This window comes from Drosophila yakuba, chromosome 2R (assembly GCF_016746365.2).
Source record: "Drosophila yakuba strain Tai18E2 chromosome 2R, Prin_Dyak_Tai18E2_2.1, whole genome shotgun sequence".
Lineage (NCBI taxonomy): Eukaryota > Metazoa > Arthropoda > Insecta > Diptera > Drosophilidae > Drosophila > Drosophila yakuba.
Window position 1 is genome coordinate 617,594 of NC_052528.2, and position 17,629 is coordinate 635,222.

General features: G+C 35.3%; 1 protein-coding gene across 9 annotated transcripts; it reads right to left on the minus strand.

The window, feature by feature from the left end:
* Positions 1-376: 376 nt before the first annotated feature.
* LOC6539249 (vacuolar protein sorting-associated protein 41 homolog) lies at positions 377-16,233 on the minus strand. 9 transcript variants are annotated; one of them, XM_039372214.2, is made up of 13 exons: positions 16,085-16,233; positions 15,901-16,026; positions 15,678-15,848; positions 15,510-15,627; positions 15,100-15,453; positions 14,694-15,021; positions 10,504-10,572; positions 10,040-10,441; positions 9,805-9,991; positions 9,512-9,751; positions 9,333-9,459; positions 9,226-9,275; positions 377-873 (listed from the first exon to the last, which is right to left on the minus strand). In XM_039372214.2, exons 1-13 carry the CDS (start codon positions 16,112-16,114, stop codon positions 544-546), a joined length of 2,532 nt encoding a protein of 843 aa, XP_039228148.1. In that variant the 5' UTR covers positions 16,115-16,233; the 3' UTR covers positions 377-543. The 9 variants fall into 9 exon arrangements, 7 of the variants coding, with proteins under 7 accessions (XP_039228148.1, XP_039228149.1, XP_039228150.1 ...); XM_039372215.2 differs by lacking the exon at positions 377-873 and adding an exon at positions 8,729-9,110 and having other exon boundaries at positions 9,171-9,275; XM_039372216.2 differs by lacking the exon at positions 377-873 and having other exon boundaries at positions 8,729-9,275; positions 9,512-9,637.
* Positions 16,234-17,629: the final 1,396 nt, after the last annotated feature.

Sequence of the window (17,629 nt, forward strand, 5' to 3'; positions counted from 1 at the left end):
GTACTTATAGACATCTTGCAAAACCGAAAACATTATGTTTGTCAAAAATAAGGTGGCGTCAGAAATAAATTTTTTATAAGATAACAAAGTGGCAGAAGAATCTTGTGGTCATGTGGAATTAACATGAATAGTCCACTGAGTAAACCATTTCGGCTAGACAAAAGTGCCGTTTTACATATCAAAAAACTTTTAAAAACTTGAAAACCGGAGCACCAATTTTTCGATTTCAAATCGAAATCGTAAAATTCCTACGAATTCGATTACCGGAGCATGGCTGCTTCGTTGCGCTAGAAAACTCCCTCGCAGGCTCGCACGTTGTACAATAACATATAACATGTCCACCCAGCATTATATAAATGGAACAATAAATCAAAAATAGCTGAAACTAAATTTATTAGTGAAAAAGTTTCATCAATAGTCAGGGAATTTAAAGGCTAAAAAGATTTAAATTATTAGGGAAATTATTAAACACGTTTGATTTATAAAGAAATCAAGCCACAAAGTTTAATTACCCTATAAGGATAACAGGGTTCTGATGTCGCATTAAACATATTTCTCCACGGCTAAGTTCCAAAGGTAACACTCAGTACAATTTTTTTGTAATTTACCTTGTGTGCACGGTTTATGGTATACATGACCGCACTCAAGCCTTATTATACAATTATAGTGTGTACCTATCATTAGTACTGGACGTTGACACATTGAGCATAGTTGTTCGTAGGAAACATGGTGACCACGTCTTTGCTTGGTGACTATCTCTGAGTGAATTTCAAAGTAATCATTCAGTTGAATTTGTTGGGCGGAGGATAAAACTTCAAAATGAATATTGTAGTGCCACAGCATTTTAATAAGTGATGGCCGCAGATTTGGAATGTTCTCATGAACGACCCAATTTTGATTTGCCCTGATTTCACAAAAACATTTCAAGTCACTACTGACGCTAGCAATTTCGCCATAGGAGCCGTGTTATCACAAGACAATAAGCCAGTAAGCTTTGCAAGTAAAACATTAAATGATCATGAACAAAATTATAGCACTATTGAAAAAGAACTACTAGCAACGTTTGGGCAACCAAATATTTCCGCCCATATCTTTATGGAGTCCCCTTTGAGATTTTGAGCGATCACAAACCCCTTGTTTGGCTAAGTAATATTAAAAAACCTAACATAAAACTACAACGTTGGCGAATTAGACTTAGTGAATATAATTTCAAAATCAAATATTTAGAAGGTAAACTTAATCATGTAGCAGACGCTTTATCTCGCGTCAAAATTGAAGAAAACATGGTAGGCGAAGAAAAAAATATTTCAACAGCAGCAACAATACACAGTTCATCAGAAAGCAACGAAACCTACATTGAAATTACAAAAAAAAAAACCGACAAACTATTTTGCAAGACAAATTGAATTTATAAAAGATAGCGTAGACCAAGTAGAGACAACGAAATACTTTTCCAAAATAAAACTGACCATCAAATACACTGACATGACCCTGACAAAGGCAAAAGATATCCTTATTAAATACTTCTTAAATAATAGCAGTGTTATTTACCTGAAAAACGAAAAACACTTTTTTTTCAAAAAGCATGTCGAGAAACCATTAACCCAGTAACGTGAAAATTTTGAAAAGTATCATAATGTTAAAAAACATAAAATCTTATCCTGCATTTAAAGAATTCATTATTACTCAACATTCTAAATTGATACGAATATTTAAAGAAACTCACTATTTTCCCGATTATAATAAACTAATTCAAAACATTATCAATGATTGTGAAGTCTGTAACCTTGCAAAGACAGAACATAGACCAACAAAACTAGTTTTCGAAATAACTCCAGAGACAAATAACCCACGCGAAATTTATGTTATTGACTCTTCTGCTATTGACAACGAACAGTATTTATCTTGTATAGACGTTTATTCAAAATTTGCTTCACTTATTAAAACAAACAGTAGAGATTGGTTAGAGGCAAAACGAGCCCTTACTAGAATTTTTAACGACATGGGAAATCCACAGAAAATTAAAGCAGACAAGGACTCCGCGTTTATAAGCACTTCTTTAAAAACTTGGCTAAACAACGAAGACATACAAATAGATATTACCACAAGTAAAACAGGAATAGCAGACATAGAACGCCTTCATAAAACCATAAATGAAAAAATCAGAATTATCAATACTGAAAACAATAGAGAAAATAAAGAAACACGAATGGAAACAATTTTATACATATACAACCACAAGACTAAACATAACACAACCAGACAGATACCGGCTGGATGTTTCCTTCTTTACGCACACACACCTACTTATGATACCCAGATGATTAAAGAAATGAAAATCAAAAATCTTAACAAAAAACGACAGGATTTCGAAATCGACACAAAATTTAGACAAGCACCCTTAACACGAGCAAAATCAAAGAATCCTTTTAGAAAAACAGGCAGTATAGAACAATTAGACGAAAAACATTATAACGAAAATAATAGAGTTCAAAACGTTATTCATTATAAAAGCAAATTTAAAAAGAAAAAGAAAGTTAATGACAGCAAATACTTGCAGCAAACCGACACCTCCCAATCATCGGATTCATAATCACCATAATAACTTTTATTGCGACACAAACTACAGCAGGAACAATCGAAATCAACCCAATAGAAAACAATCAAGGATTTATCTTGTTTGAATCTGGAATAATACAAATCCCCATCACCTTTAACATTTAATAGTATAATTAAACAATGTCAATAATTTAAAAATGTCACACAAATTAAATATTTAACAGAGAAAATGGAAAGAGAATTAAATGGCATACGCATATCAAAACGAAACAAACGAGGACTGGCTAACTTTGTAGGTTCCACATTAAGATATCTTTTTGGCACACTAGACGAAGACGACAGACAACATATTGAACAACAAATTTCGACTCTATCACAAGACACAGTACAGGTCAGCACTCTAAACCACGTTTTTGACAGTCTCAATAATGGCATAGAAATAATTAACAACCAGTCCAATTCTTTGAAAAAGGAACAAAAATTGAATCTATTAATATTTAATATTGAACATTTTACCGAATATATCGAAGACATTGAAATGGGTTCACAACTAACACGACTAGGAATATTTAATCCTAAACTACTAAAACATGAAAATATTGGCAACATTAATTACAAAAATCTGATAAACATAAAAACTTCCGCTTGGTATAACGTGCCTACTAATGAAATATTCTTAATGTCCCATTCATTCCTATGAATTCAATTGAACGACCAACTTTCATAATTGCACCTTACCCCGGCAATAGTGGCCAAATTATTAAGGAAAATATTGAAGGCAAATTCTACTCACATAACAACTACGTTCTAAATACACTAACAAAGAATATTGTCAAAGACCATTGCATAGCTAACATAATAAAACACGCAACACCAACTTGTACTTTTCAAAAATATCGTAAACAATCCTATATTCAATACATTAAACCAAATATACTTATAACCTGGAATATGACCAGAAAAGAACTTTATCACAATTGTAACGGTCAAGAGATTTATATTGAAAATAATAAAATTATAAAAATATCCAACTGCACAGCAGAATTAAAACAAATTACAATATCTAATAGTATTCAACAATACACAAATGTAATATTTACTGAACACAATGTAACAAAAATTGAACCAATGTCACACATAGAAATTAAAGAAATGATTTTGTTAAACAATAAGAGTAACACAATTTACAGAAACATACTAATAATCTTCATATCTGTTTTAGTTTTAATTTACATATTTTACTTTTATATGAAATGTAAAACAGAGCCACACAAAATGATTATCTCTTACCTAAAACCAAGTAAAACGACTAACAAAAATATCGAAAAAAAAAAACAAAAACAGAAATAGCTGAAATTGCAAATCCAGTACCACACTTATATCCAGAAATAATCGCTTGAGGACAAGCTAATATCTAAAAGGTGGGGGGGTGACATATTCATTTCTTCATACGACATATTCACTCTTCATATAAAAAAGCTAAAGCCGATCTTTTGGAAAGCTTCACTCTCCAAAAGCCTCATAAATAACATTCCCCCAAGATACGAACCGCTTAACGGTAACGAGCTTAATGATTTGTTAAGCTTGACATATAAAGCTAAGTAGAACTTAAAAGGCTTATGTTAATCCTCTGTAAAAGGTTTGCTGGGCCGAAAGAATACATTTGTAAATTAGTTCTTAACTGACCTCTGGTGAAACTTATTCAAATAAAGATCATAAAAAGGAAAATATATTTTTTTTCATTAAATCTATCACCAAAAAAGTTTATTATATATACCTATTTTTTGTCAATTTTAATATCTCATATACATACCCTGTATACCCTTTTTCGCAATATCCATATATATATTCTCTTAACAAACAAAAACCGTATTCTTATATCGCATAACCCAATCTGAAATGAGCAAATCACGAGTAAATCCTTAAAATCTTCAGAACCCTAAAATTAATTAAAGAAAAAAACAAAGAAAAACCCACGAACAAATCTTATACCACTAACAGCAGTTATACTTGCGCGAACTCGGGAAATTATATATAATCCTCACTGGCAAATAAAGGTCTTTCCGGTTAGCAATCTTACAAATGTCAAAAATACACTCGTTGACAAGACAAGGTCCAGGCTAGGTCTTAGGAGCAGTAGTAGCTTACCAGATAAGGGAAAAAGAAATAGTAAGAATGGATTCGGGTAACGCGGCTGGGGGCGCTTATGTATTGTCGTTGGGATGCTGGCTCAGTCTAGCGTCAAACGAATAAGCTTTTAGTTCTTGGTGCAACTCGTTCCGAGTGTTGATGTTTGTGGTAAAACTAAACGCCTGCATGCGCCAGCGCAACCAAGACTGCAATTTGTTTTACACGTAGCGACTTCCACCTGGCCATAAGCGAAGTAACCATTCGGCTTCCATATAATGACAAGCACTCTCCTTCTGCAGGGCATCCATTCAACAGATTCATAATTGCTGCAGCTAATGTTTCTCGGAACTGTGGCCATAATATACCAGGAAAGCAAGTCTGTGACAGCCAATAAGACGCGCTTCCTACCAGTGATTTGCTGAGGGTCATTACAAGAGCGCTGCCAACACCGCGATGAAATTAAGGGCATCGTCGGAGGCCTTGAACTCCATGCCGTCCATCTTGATACTTCTTGTATATTGCTTTGAATTCCAGGTCTTCATTCACTTCCTGTCTGTTGGTTCGAAAAAGTGGATCTTCTCTGGACTACTTCGGCCATCGGTCCCATGGGACATGTGTTCCCAAGTAGGAGTTATATTTCCATACTTCCCCTATTTTGGGAGTCAATGCCCTACTAATGAACTGTGCCCGTTACTGGAGTAGAATTTCCATGTGAACGATTGCGACCGCTGGACTGCTCATTGGGCACTCGTATATTGTCGAACTGCGTTTTCCTTGTTGCATTCAGTCTGACTTAACGAGATATTTTTACCCCTTACCCTGCTTTAGATTCTGGCTGGTTTTATTTGTGAATCTTCAAAGTCATATGATCTTACAAATAGGGTGTACGCAACACAACGCATAATAATAAATAAATAAGACAAACCGATAAAGTTTAGTTAATCGGCTTGAAATACCGATTAAAATTGGAAAAACAAATAATTAAACAAGAAAAAACCCTTTTCTGTTAGTATTGATTGCTTTAAGAACGGCAGAGAGTGAGAATTAGAGAAAATAGGATAGAGTCTATTATAGCCAGAACATAATACTCTGTACTTCATACATACTTCATCTGTACTTCATACTGTACTTCATGAAGACCCCATTTAGAACACCCCAAGGCGCCTGCAACAGCATTAAGTTTCCACTTGTGGCACTACTCTAACTACTCGAACTACGAACTACTCTTCCCAAGCTATTGCAAAGCCATTTGGTCTAAAAAAACGTTCTTTCTATGTAAATTCTTCACTTTATAATTCCCCCTTATACCGTTACCCCCTGAACAAATCTGTACTCTTGATACCTTATTTTGCTCATTACCAATTGGTCGTTCATTTTCCAATCGTAATCAGAATTGGAATTCCGACACAGCCTAGTCCCCATGTCACTGGACTTTGAATTCAGTCCCGAGCTAGAGTTAGCTGCTCAGGCCGCTATAGCTTTCGATCGCTCCGGTGCCATTTTTTCCATATACCTTGCAGGATATTCAGGGGGTTACCGTATGCTCGGGCCAAACGATAATTGCCTCCGAATAATGTGCATATTTCCTCTGTTGGTTTTGTTTCCCGTTGCCATATTTGATATATCTATATCTGAAGTTGTTCCTGGTATCTGGATTGTAAGAAGTATTCCAAGAGTTCTGTGGACAGAGTTGCTCAGCTGTCTATCCTGCTCGGTGTAGTGTTTTACCACCCGCGTTCTAAGATGACGGGCGTGGTTTAAATTTTTTTTTAAATTGTCTCACGAACAAGGACAGAACCTTCGAAAACAAGGATCACGAGAAACGTCAAAGTACCCAAAGTAGTTACATCTTCGCGTCGCAGTGCCATAAGTTCGCATCGAATAAAAGTGTCTTTTAAACTGGAAGCTACATCATCGGGTGCGTATAGAAAACCAGTGCGAGAGAACCTAAGGTTCAGATTAAATGGTCAAAAATGATCGCCGACAAAAGGGACATTAGCCGGAACGCAGTTCGATGAAGAAATGTTAATGGATTACTCATTTGTTGGCCAAAAACCCGGGGAGTCAGATAAACTACCAAGCTCTTACAAAACTCAAAGAATTTTCGTGAAACCGTACAGAATTTGGCTCACGGAAGAATAACGACAATAGGGATTGAGGAGCTAGAATCCTTTAATACCCCACTAAATTGAAAGGCGATTGCAAAATGCTTGAAAACGCGACCTCAAAACTCTAGAGTTTTAATTGTGCTCAATGACTCACGACCGATTTACCGTTGCTGAATTTTTCCAGGCCGTTTGTTACGTATACCCTGTTTATGAATACAAGATTCACATATGAAACAACTATTTTGAAGCAGAAGGGGTGCAACTAGCTCCTTGAATCAGACTGATAGCAACAAGGAATATGCAGTTCAACAATAAAAGAGTGTCACATAAGTCCAATGGCCCCAATCGTTCACATGGAAATTCTACTTCAATAGTTGGCAAAGTTCATCAGTAACTTTTCTTAAACTTTACGTAAATTTGTATCGATCTGCAGAAAAGCTTTGGCCACGCTCACCCTAACGCCCACAATGCGCCCACTCTTTTAAAAAATGTTTTGATATTTTTTCACATGTTTGTTAGTCTTGTAAATTTCTATCGATTTGCCAAAAAACTGAGCTGAGTAACGGGTATCAGATAGTCCGGGAACTCGACTGCATCGTTCTTCGCAACACTTTGTCAAAATCAAACAATGTGAAAAAATGCCTTTTATATTTGCAATTACTTGTTTTAAAGTCAGGAGAAGGCAGACATGGGAGGGCTTGAGAAAATCTATAGCTGCCTCCTTCTTACATTTTTATACCCGTTACTCGTAGAGTAAAAGGGTATACTAGATTCGTTGAAAAGTATGTAACAGGCAGAAGGAAGGGTTTCCGACCATATAAAGTATATATATTCTTGATCAGGACCAAAAGCCGAGTCGATATGACCATATCCGTCTGTCCGTCTGTCTGTCCGTCCGTATGAACGCTGTGATCTCAGGAACTACAAAAGCTAGAAAGTTGAGATTAAGCATACAGACTCCAGAGACATAGACGCAGCGCAAGTTTGTCGATTCATGTTGCCACGCCCACTCTAACGCCCACAAACCGCCCAAAGCTGCTACGCCCACACTTTTGAAAAATGTTTTGAAATTTTTTCATTTTTGTATTGGTCTTGTAAATTTCTATCGATTTCCCAAAAAACTTTTTGTCACGCCCACTCTAACGCCCACAAACCGCCCAAAGCTGCTACTCCCACACTTTTGAAAAATGTTTTGATATTTTTTCATTTTTGTAATAGTCTTGTAAATTTCTATTGATTTGCCAAAAAACTTTCTGCCACGCCCACTATAACGCCTACAAACCGCCAAAAACTGTGTTTAAGACTCTCCTTCTCCCTTCCACTAGCTGAGTAACGGGTATCAGATAGTCGGGGAACTCGACTATAGCGTTCACTCTTGTTAATTCTGATATTCGCAATTACTTTTTTTCTGCACTTTAAATGGTCAAAGTGCAAGTAGCAAAATTAAATAGCATTATTTACAAATAACACTTTTGGCCCTCCTTTAAATTAATTAATAAATTGTATAATTTAGAAGAACTTTTACATGCCTGTTTTGCGATACCTTTTGGCGACGTACTTATAGACCCCTTGCAAAACCGAAAACATTATGTTTGTCAAAAATAAGGTGGCGTCAGAAATAAATTTTTTATAAGATAACTAAGTGGCAGAAGAATCTTGTGGTCATGTGGAATTAACATGAATAGTCCACTGAGTAAACCATTTCGGCTAGACAAAAGTGGCCGTTTTACATATCAAAAAACTTTTAAGAACTTGAAAACCGGAGCACCAATTTTTCGATTTCAAATCGAAATCGTAAAATTCCTACGAATTCGATTACCGGAGCATGGCTGCTTCGTTGCGCTAGAAAACTCCCTCGCAGGCTCGCACGTTGTACAATAACATATAACATGTCCACCCAGCATTATATAAATGGAACAATAAATCAAAAATAGCTGAAACTAAATTTATTAGTGAAAAAGTTTCATCAATAGTCAGGGAATTTAAAGGCTAAAAAGATTTAAATTATTAGGGAAATTATTAAACACGTCTGATTTATAAAGAAATCAAGCCACAAAGTTTAATTACCCTATAAGGATAACAGGGTTCTGATGTCGCATTAAACATATTTCTCTACGGCTAAGTTCCAAAGGTAACACTCAGTACAATTTTTTTGTAATTTACCTTGTGTGCACGGTTTATGGTATACATGACCGCACTCAAACCTTATTATACAATTATAGTGTGTACCTATCATTAGTACTGGACGTTGACACATTGAGCATAGTTGTTCGTAGGAAACATGGTGACCACGTCTTTGCTTGGTGACTATCTCTGAATGAATTTCAAAGTAATCATTCAGTTGAATTTGTTGGGCGGAGGATAAAACTTCACCATGAATATTGTAGTGCCACAGCATTTTAATAAGTGATGGCCGCAGATTTGGAATGTTCTGGCCCATTTTTATTTTTTCCACAACCACCGCAGGGTTCACGTAGTCTAAGGAAAAATAAATCTAAAATAATAGAACATTTTACCAGTTACAAAGTAACGTACCAACTATGCCGTCCAAAACCTTGGTCACAATTTCAGGGTGCTTGCTAAATTCATTTATAAGTGCATTCCAAAGATCGTTGTCATCATGCTCCTTGCAAAACTCGATGGCCATTTCTATGTCTCTGATCTGAAAAATGTTAATTCAATATTAAAGTTATTTCCCACCTATTGATTCTTACGCTGTGAATAATTATGTTTAGTGCTTCGGCCGCTTCTACGCCCCCCATACGTCCGAGTAGGTAGACCATTTCTGGATAAAAGTTTTCCTGCTTGCATATAACCAACGCCTCCTGAATATCATAGTCCTTTGAACGCACAAGAAAGGGCAAAAGTTTCTTACGATCGAAATTTGCATATAAGAATACAAGTTTTTTTTGAAACCCATTATTGGGATCTTTTTTAAGTAAAGAATCTAAGTACTGCAAAAATAAATATTTTAAAATTTTTTCATATTATTACAAAAGCTACTCACCCAATATAGGTATTCTTGGTTGTGCTCCAGCTGATTTACAACTATTTCAGTCTTTATTTTATTCTTGTCTAGTAGTATTTCAAAGGAGCATTTACGATCCAATTGAATAAGTGGAATAATCAATTTTGAAATGACATCGTAAAGTTCATACCGACGAATTAATTGAAAGACATCCTTGTTCTGCAACCTACAAACATTACTTTACTCAGTTCTTTTAATTGACTTTAGTACATACTTTAAATACATGCGGAGGGCACTTTCAAAATCCCCCTGATAGGAATATAAAAGAGCCAATGATTCCAGCAACTGATTAGCATGTTGCTTACGAAAGTTATCATGAATAGCGTTAATAACAGCCAGACCGTCATAAAGATGAGATGGCCATTCCTTGATGATATTTAGGAACCCAAATACATCAAATTTTAAAAACTCGTATAAAACCATTTCGTACACATGAGGATCGAGTTTGCATTCGTTTGATGTCGGTAAATAAGCGCTAACTGAGCGTAGCTGCTGACACTTCACAAACTTAAAAACTTCTTCTTCCCAAAGGACTTTGTCATTGCCTAGCATACGGAGGCAAAGTTTTGCCGCATCATCATACTTCTTAAGCGCCAGTAAATGGTTAATATAAAGTCTATACATTTAATAATGGTAAGGATTAGTTTTCTGAAAAGATTCAGTTTGTTTATTACTCACTTGGCAACAGACAGTACGGTCACGTTACTTCCATTCGCAGCTATAAGTTCCATTGCCTCCTCAAATTTACTAAGAATAATTGAAATAAAAGTTAAGAAAATTATTTATTTCAAATTTAAAATTATTCAAGAATTAAGCTATTTTGTATTTTCGCAAAGTTAGAATTATTTAGAACCACCGATTGATTTAGATGATTAATGATTTTTCTATGTCAGCTGTACAATAAGTAATTAAATTAAACTGTCAAGAAATATCGCTCTGCAGCATTCCCGTTGTCTAATGCCGTTAGAATTTCTATTTTTAATCTGTTGAAAATCTCTCTCGAAAGCCAAACTGATGTGTCGGGGTGTCATTGTGAGCTCCAAAAAACGGATTATGCTCGTCAATAGACATTTTTCAAGCAGTTATGACAGACATAACTTTTCAACTTTTTGAGCCAAGTCGTGTGGCCTCTTTAAAAAGTTTTTTAATTTCACTAAGTGCGGCGTGGTTACAGAACTACAGTGAAATTAGGGTATACATTTTCGGTTAGGGACTAAGGGACTAGGGAATAAAATTACAAATAAATTACACAATTACACTGCTTCGTTGAACGGTTGACGGGTGGATAAGGATGTTAAGGAAAAAAGGCATTGCGATCCCCATATTGAGAACTCAAAGCAGGTGATCCATACTTAAGAATCGGTCCTTTCAAGCTGACTATAGCTTGGCGCATGAACGATTTCATCTCCTTCACAACCCCGAGACAAGCTTCACACTAATATTTTTAATTGGCACCCTTAGCTAGGCCGTTACCATATTCGCGGTAGTAGCACGTTCTTTAAAAATCTTGAAAATATAAACGGAACCCAAACGGCTTGACTAAAAAGGAGACGGAGCGCATGAGCTAAGATTATTTTTTTTTTAATAATCATATTTACATTTAATAATTTTTTGCCTAAAATAAACTGTCGGAAGTTCTGGGAGAGATAAGGACAGGACACATGCGTAACCTACCCATAGAAAATTAAAACATAAACAAAAGAAGGGCAACGTAATAGAAAATTGTAAGTGGATTGGGTAGCGACCGACAAATATGTGAGCGTGGCAAGGCTTGGAGTTACAGTGGGCATGGCAACATGGCATACGCAACTTGCGCTCCGTATATGTCCCTGGAGTCTGCATGCTAAATCTCAACTTTCTAGCTTTTATAGTTCCTGAGATCTCGACGTTCATACGGACAGATGGACAGACTGATCGACCAGATTGACTCGGCATTGAACCTGATCAAGAATTTATATATATTATATGGTCGGAAACGCTTTATTCCAAAGACTCCAAAATGGAAGTGGTCAATAAAAAAGTTAAAGATACAATGTTCCAATTTGATGAACCTCTTGTGGTAGGAAGAAAGGATATTATAACCCATTAAATTAAACATAATATTAGATTGACTGAAGACAATATTAATGAAATAAAGGAACAAATATAATAAGCAACTAATAATAAAAAACAAAAAGCAACAAATGGTGCCAAAGAAACTAGATGCATCAGGACCATTAGGGAGCTGAACGTAGATTTGCCTTCATTGGTAAAACTAGGAAGAGCTATGTATGTATATTTCGAGCCTGGACCTCAAGAGTGGTTATCACCAGAAATAAATAAGGACATCCAAAAAACGTCATACACAGCAGTTGGAGGACATTATGAATATAATGGGAGAGACCATAAGGAGAAAACGTTTTTATGTTTATACTTGGACGATGTTATAATTTATACCCCTTCACTTCAAAAACACACAACAGGAATGAAACAGGTTTTGGACAAATTATAGAAGCAGAAAAAAAGAAATGCAGTTTCTAAACCAAATAAAACATGCTGTAACAGATAAAGGGATCCAACCGTATCTAAAGAAAATCGAAGCAACAAAGAAATATTAAATACCTCGAACTAAAAGGAATTTAAACACCGTAATCATTTATTGTGTAATAAACATATTTTACAGTGTTCTGATATGGATGTATGTCATCAATAAGAAATTAAAAGAGGTTGTGAGGCAAACTTGCGCTGCGTCTTTGTGTCTGGAAACTGTGTACATACTTAATCTGAACTCTCTAGTTCCTATAGTGGCAAATATGTCGACGTTTATGGACTTTATATGGTCGGAAATGCTTCCTTCTTTCTGTTGCATACTTTTCTACAAATCTAGTATACCCTTCTACTCTATGAGTAATGGGTATAAATATGCAACGTGTTAATTCCTAAATGTACTTTTTTTGAGGCACAACGTGCATGCATAAGCAATACCCTAACATAAATAACGTATTTTTAAAATGTGTTATGTATTATTATATGCGTACATACATATTTTCGGCCATTACTATTAAGTAAGCTATATTAGAATAATTATCCTGTTAAGGCAGTCTAAAATGAGTTTTTCAAAAGGTGGCAACCGAACAAAAATAACATAGATTGCAAGTTAAAGGACTTATAAAGTGAATTGCATACTTTGAAATGGTCGGCAGTCGCCGTATGCGTACAAGAGAACTGTTGGCTCTAGAGCGCTCTTTCTCTCTCTGGCTTTTGAACCAAAATTCGAGAGTCTGTAGCCAGCATGAAAAATCCTGTGCAAAAGTTCGTATGACGTTACAAATCTCGTTATTTGAATGTATTTTTTGGATCTGACATCGTAGATTGTGTAAGTGATGCTGGCCATAATTCTATTTTGAAATCAACAAACCAAACATTTTCTAACTCTGAAAAACAAGCTCCAAAAAACCGAATACGGGGTTTTCGCAAATAATTTCATTGTAAAAGTTAAAGTTTGCGGTCTAGGAAAGACTGGCTCATAGCCAGAACATCCCGAAGGCATACCTTCCACAATTTCGAGAATTAGCTTTTGAAATTTTGACAATTGGACAATTTGAATAGGCAATTAAAACAATAAAAAAAATAGATTTTTTTAAGTGTCTAAAGTTTCCCATTAACTTATAAAAGTTTGATCTCGGTATCTGAACAGTAACACTATTGAGAACTCGATATCCTGCAGTTCCACAATTCATGACTATATAAAAACCTACTTAGAAAAATCATTTAAAACAAAAGAGAACGCTACAGTCGAGTTACCCGACTATCTGATACACGTTACTCAGCTAGTGGAAGGAAAAAGGAGAGTCTTAAACACTGACAGTTTTTGGCGGTTTGTAGGCGTTAGAGTGGGCGTGGCAAAAAGTTATTCGGCACAACGATAGAAATTTACAAGACTAATACAAAAATGAAAAAATATCAAAACATTTTTCAAAAGTGTGGGCGTAGCAGTTTTGGGCGGTTTGTGGGCGTTAGAGTGGGCGTGGCAACATGCATCGACAAACTTGCGCTGCGTCTATGTCTCTGGAGTTTGTATGCTTAGTCTCAACTTTCTAGGTTTTGTAGTTCCTGAGATCTCAGCGTTCATACGGACGGACAGACGGACATGGTCATATGGACTCGGCTATTGATCCTGATCAAGAATATATTACTTTATATGGCCGGAAACGCTTCCTTCTGCATGTTACATACTTTTCAACGAATCTAGTATACCCTTTTACTCTACGAGTAACGGGTATAATTATAATTATTTACTCAATCTATATAAGGAATGATATAATAATAGCATATTCATCCATTATTCATTACTAGCCGATTTCTGTGTACCTGCAGAGCCGAAAAAAAAATAATGGGAGAAGAAGAGAAAAATTACAATGGATAGACATGCACTAACAAATCTTTTCTTTTTTCGTGGGGTCACTTGCGATTAGATTTTTGTAAGAAGCAGACGTTAATTTTTATGGTATTTTTCAAATTTTTTCATGAATATATCAAGGTAATTGATTAAAAAAACAACAAAGTTAACTCACAAAAATAATCATTAAGATAATTGTTTTAATACATTTCTGTATTTTATACTTTAATTCACTTTAAAGTTAATTAAAAATAAGCTCCCCTAACTCCGACGCCCCAAAATGTAGTATGTATTATTAAAATATTAACTCAAATTAAAAGGAATACATTTTTAGTAATAAAAAGGTATTGAAACACGTTGAGGCTTAATCACTAAAAAGTTAATGAAGAGGATGATGAAAAGTCAGTAAAACTGCGATGAACAAATTGAGCAGTGATGAGATGAATAAGTAGTAATGAAAATATATGATGAAAGTAGTGTATTGGCTCACCTATGTTTAACCAACCATTCTATACGATCATCTGTTTCAATAAGACTAGCTACCACAATATCCTTTGGTGCCACAATAAAAAAGCGTTTCTCCTCGATAAGGCCACCCAAACTATAGTCATTAACGGTGTACTCCTCAAAGCCACGTAGAGTTAAACTATCTGTGCAGATTTCCTCGCTGTTATTCATTTTGTATTCAATAACGCATAATACAGGTCGTAGGGCCTTAAAAGAAGAGCACTTTTCTTTGCGATAGCCAAGCACCACCAATTGTTTTTCAGATAATGGAGCAAGCCCACATACGTAGAAAGTTGTTTGAAATGTTGAGACTGCAATGGTAAAATATGAGTAATATTAATTTCACTGTGTGGGACCCAAAAGTGTATCTTTTAATAGACTTTACATACTTGGATCCACAATGTTGACCGGCAGATTGCCAGTTGAAGCTTCGATTGAATTTCTTTTTCGAATCACACAAACACGAATAGTGTCTACCCAGCCAATTAATAATGTATTATTGTTGGACCACCGAAGGTGGCAACGAAAATTTTCTAATCTCTCCTGAGAAGGAACCTCCCATTTTATTAATCCAAGTGAGCATCTTTCGTTTAAATCGTAGACTCGAACACCTATGTGACTCGCCCAGGCAATAAAATTGCCATGCCAGCAAATCGACAAAACACTGCCTTCGACTGAGCACAGTTCACATGGTTTAAGCTTCTTTAGTAAGTTACGCTCGTACAAAATAAGTTTGTCGTCGCCTATAAAAAAAATACTTGCTGTTGACAATTTAACAGAGAGCATTTAATTTACATACCCACAACAAATCTCTTAATGTGAGCCTTGGATTCTGGGTCCATTGATACGACCTTTATACATTTTCCGAAGTTAAGACTATGATTGTTTTCACAGCTAAACAACCCCGTTATGTTGACCTAGGAGTACAGAAGGAAGTTTTCTATTGCTATTAAGTTCAGAAACTCACTTTTCCGTCGTCGGAGCATGTGGCCACATACTCGCCTTTATGATCTACATTAATATTGTTTACTGCCACTTGATGAGTGTGCCGTTCACTAATGCTTAGATTTGAGTAGACAGAGTTTCCTTGATGGTCAAATATATAAACACGTCCTCGAAAAGTTCCAAAAATAAGAAACTATAAATGTACTTATTTGAAAATACTATAATAAAATGTAGTTAGCTCTCACCTTTAGGTGTACAGCGCTACAAGATATGACATCAGCATTGAGCATGTTTTTTAAATCGTTTGCGAGACGTTGGTACTTAAATTTGGGCTCCACATCTTCCTCATTTATGCTATCGGTCCCAAAGACCTGAAAAAAAAACAAAAATTTAATATTATCCGTTTACCAAGACATCCAAAAATCTTACACAACTAATGGACGGCAAAGATTTAGCCATTTAACACAAATGGAAATTTCAGTTTATACAGCAACAAAGAAGTACAATTTATAATTTTTTTTTTACGTTAACAATAACACAGTAAGAAATAGTATTTATTGTAAAACGGTCTTATTATTAAATTTGTTATAGCTGTGTCCCACTGATATTTTGCATATATATTATTTTTTATCCACTTCAATAGTGATGTTATGATAATAAACCCATATATATTTTGTATATTATATAATGATATTTAAACAATTAATGTATTGTTTTGATATATTTTAATGTGAAATATTTGCATAACTTATCAAACTTAACTTATCAAAAGTTTTAGATTAAACAGTGATAGCTCCCTCTGAATGTCTTGCTCCACATTACTGCTTAAAATAATCCGAGAGATATGCTAATTGCAACATAAAACGGATAAAGACAGGAGGGAACATTATAGTTAGGGTCCTCTTTCATCAGAAAGATATATGTATATAGAAATTTCAGGATTGTTTTGGCTTATCGATCAATTGGCAACTATATCCGTGGACCAAATGCGTTCGGCATATTAATAGGTATTCGCAATAAAATTAAAACACAAACTTAATAATCACGAAACAAATACTAAAATAAAGTAAAAACAAAAAAATTTTTAAAAGTGTGTTTGCGACTGCAACGAACAACAACGAGGAGCTGTTGGCCTTCCCTGGTGATACACCCGCACGTATATAAGTCCGGCTCTATCTCGTCAACGAGTGTTTGTGGTGTTATTAAGAGGTTGCAGCCTATGGGTGCTCAGGGAGTTAATAGGGAGTTACTCTCAGTGCACACCCCAGGGTGTTATTTGGGGTGTTTGTTGCCCTCCTTGTCATGGCCAATGCGCGATTCCACAAAATTCTGCATTAAACCCCTTGTATGATATTGGTCTACGGGAGTCCTTGGGTCATCATGAAGTTACAAATTGGTTGTTTCTACTCAAACATTATAATTGGATTTAATTCAATAAAAGTATTAATAATTCTGAGTTAAACTTCAATAGTATTCTCATGTTTAAATTCTATATCTAGCTTTCGTAACAATTTTAATCTTTATAATAATTGAACACTTGTGCTATTCTGAATTCCATAGTCTAGACGATTTAAATTCCTTTTATTTACTGTATAAGATACGCGAAAATCTTTGGTAATTCAAAAATATGACTTTCTTAGCTTCATTACATATATATTCACACAAAGCATTTCTATATTGAATATTTAACTTCATTATGGTTAAGGGATTGCTTAGGTTTTTAATTCAAAACAAGAAAATGTGGATATATGTAAATTTCGATATGCGACTGACGATCGGTGCCATAGATATTCCGATAAGAATTAGATCAGGTCATCCTCCTTTACGTGGTTTTAGGGGTTTAGCGCGGCGTCAACCTGGGCGGCCAAATTAATTAAAACGGCGCTTGTTGCTTATGGCTCCGCGGATGGGGTACTCTCAAAATCGTGGTTTAAAGATCTCCTTACCAGCCATTAAGGAGATTTTTAGACAAAA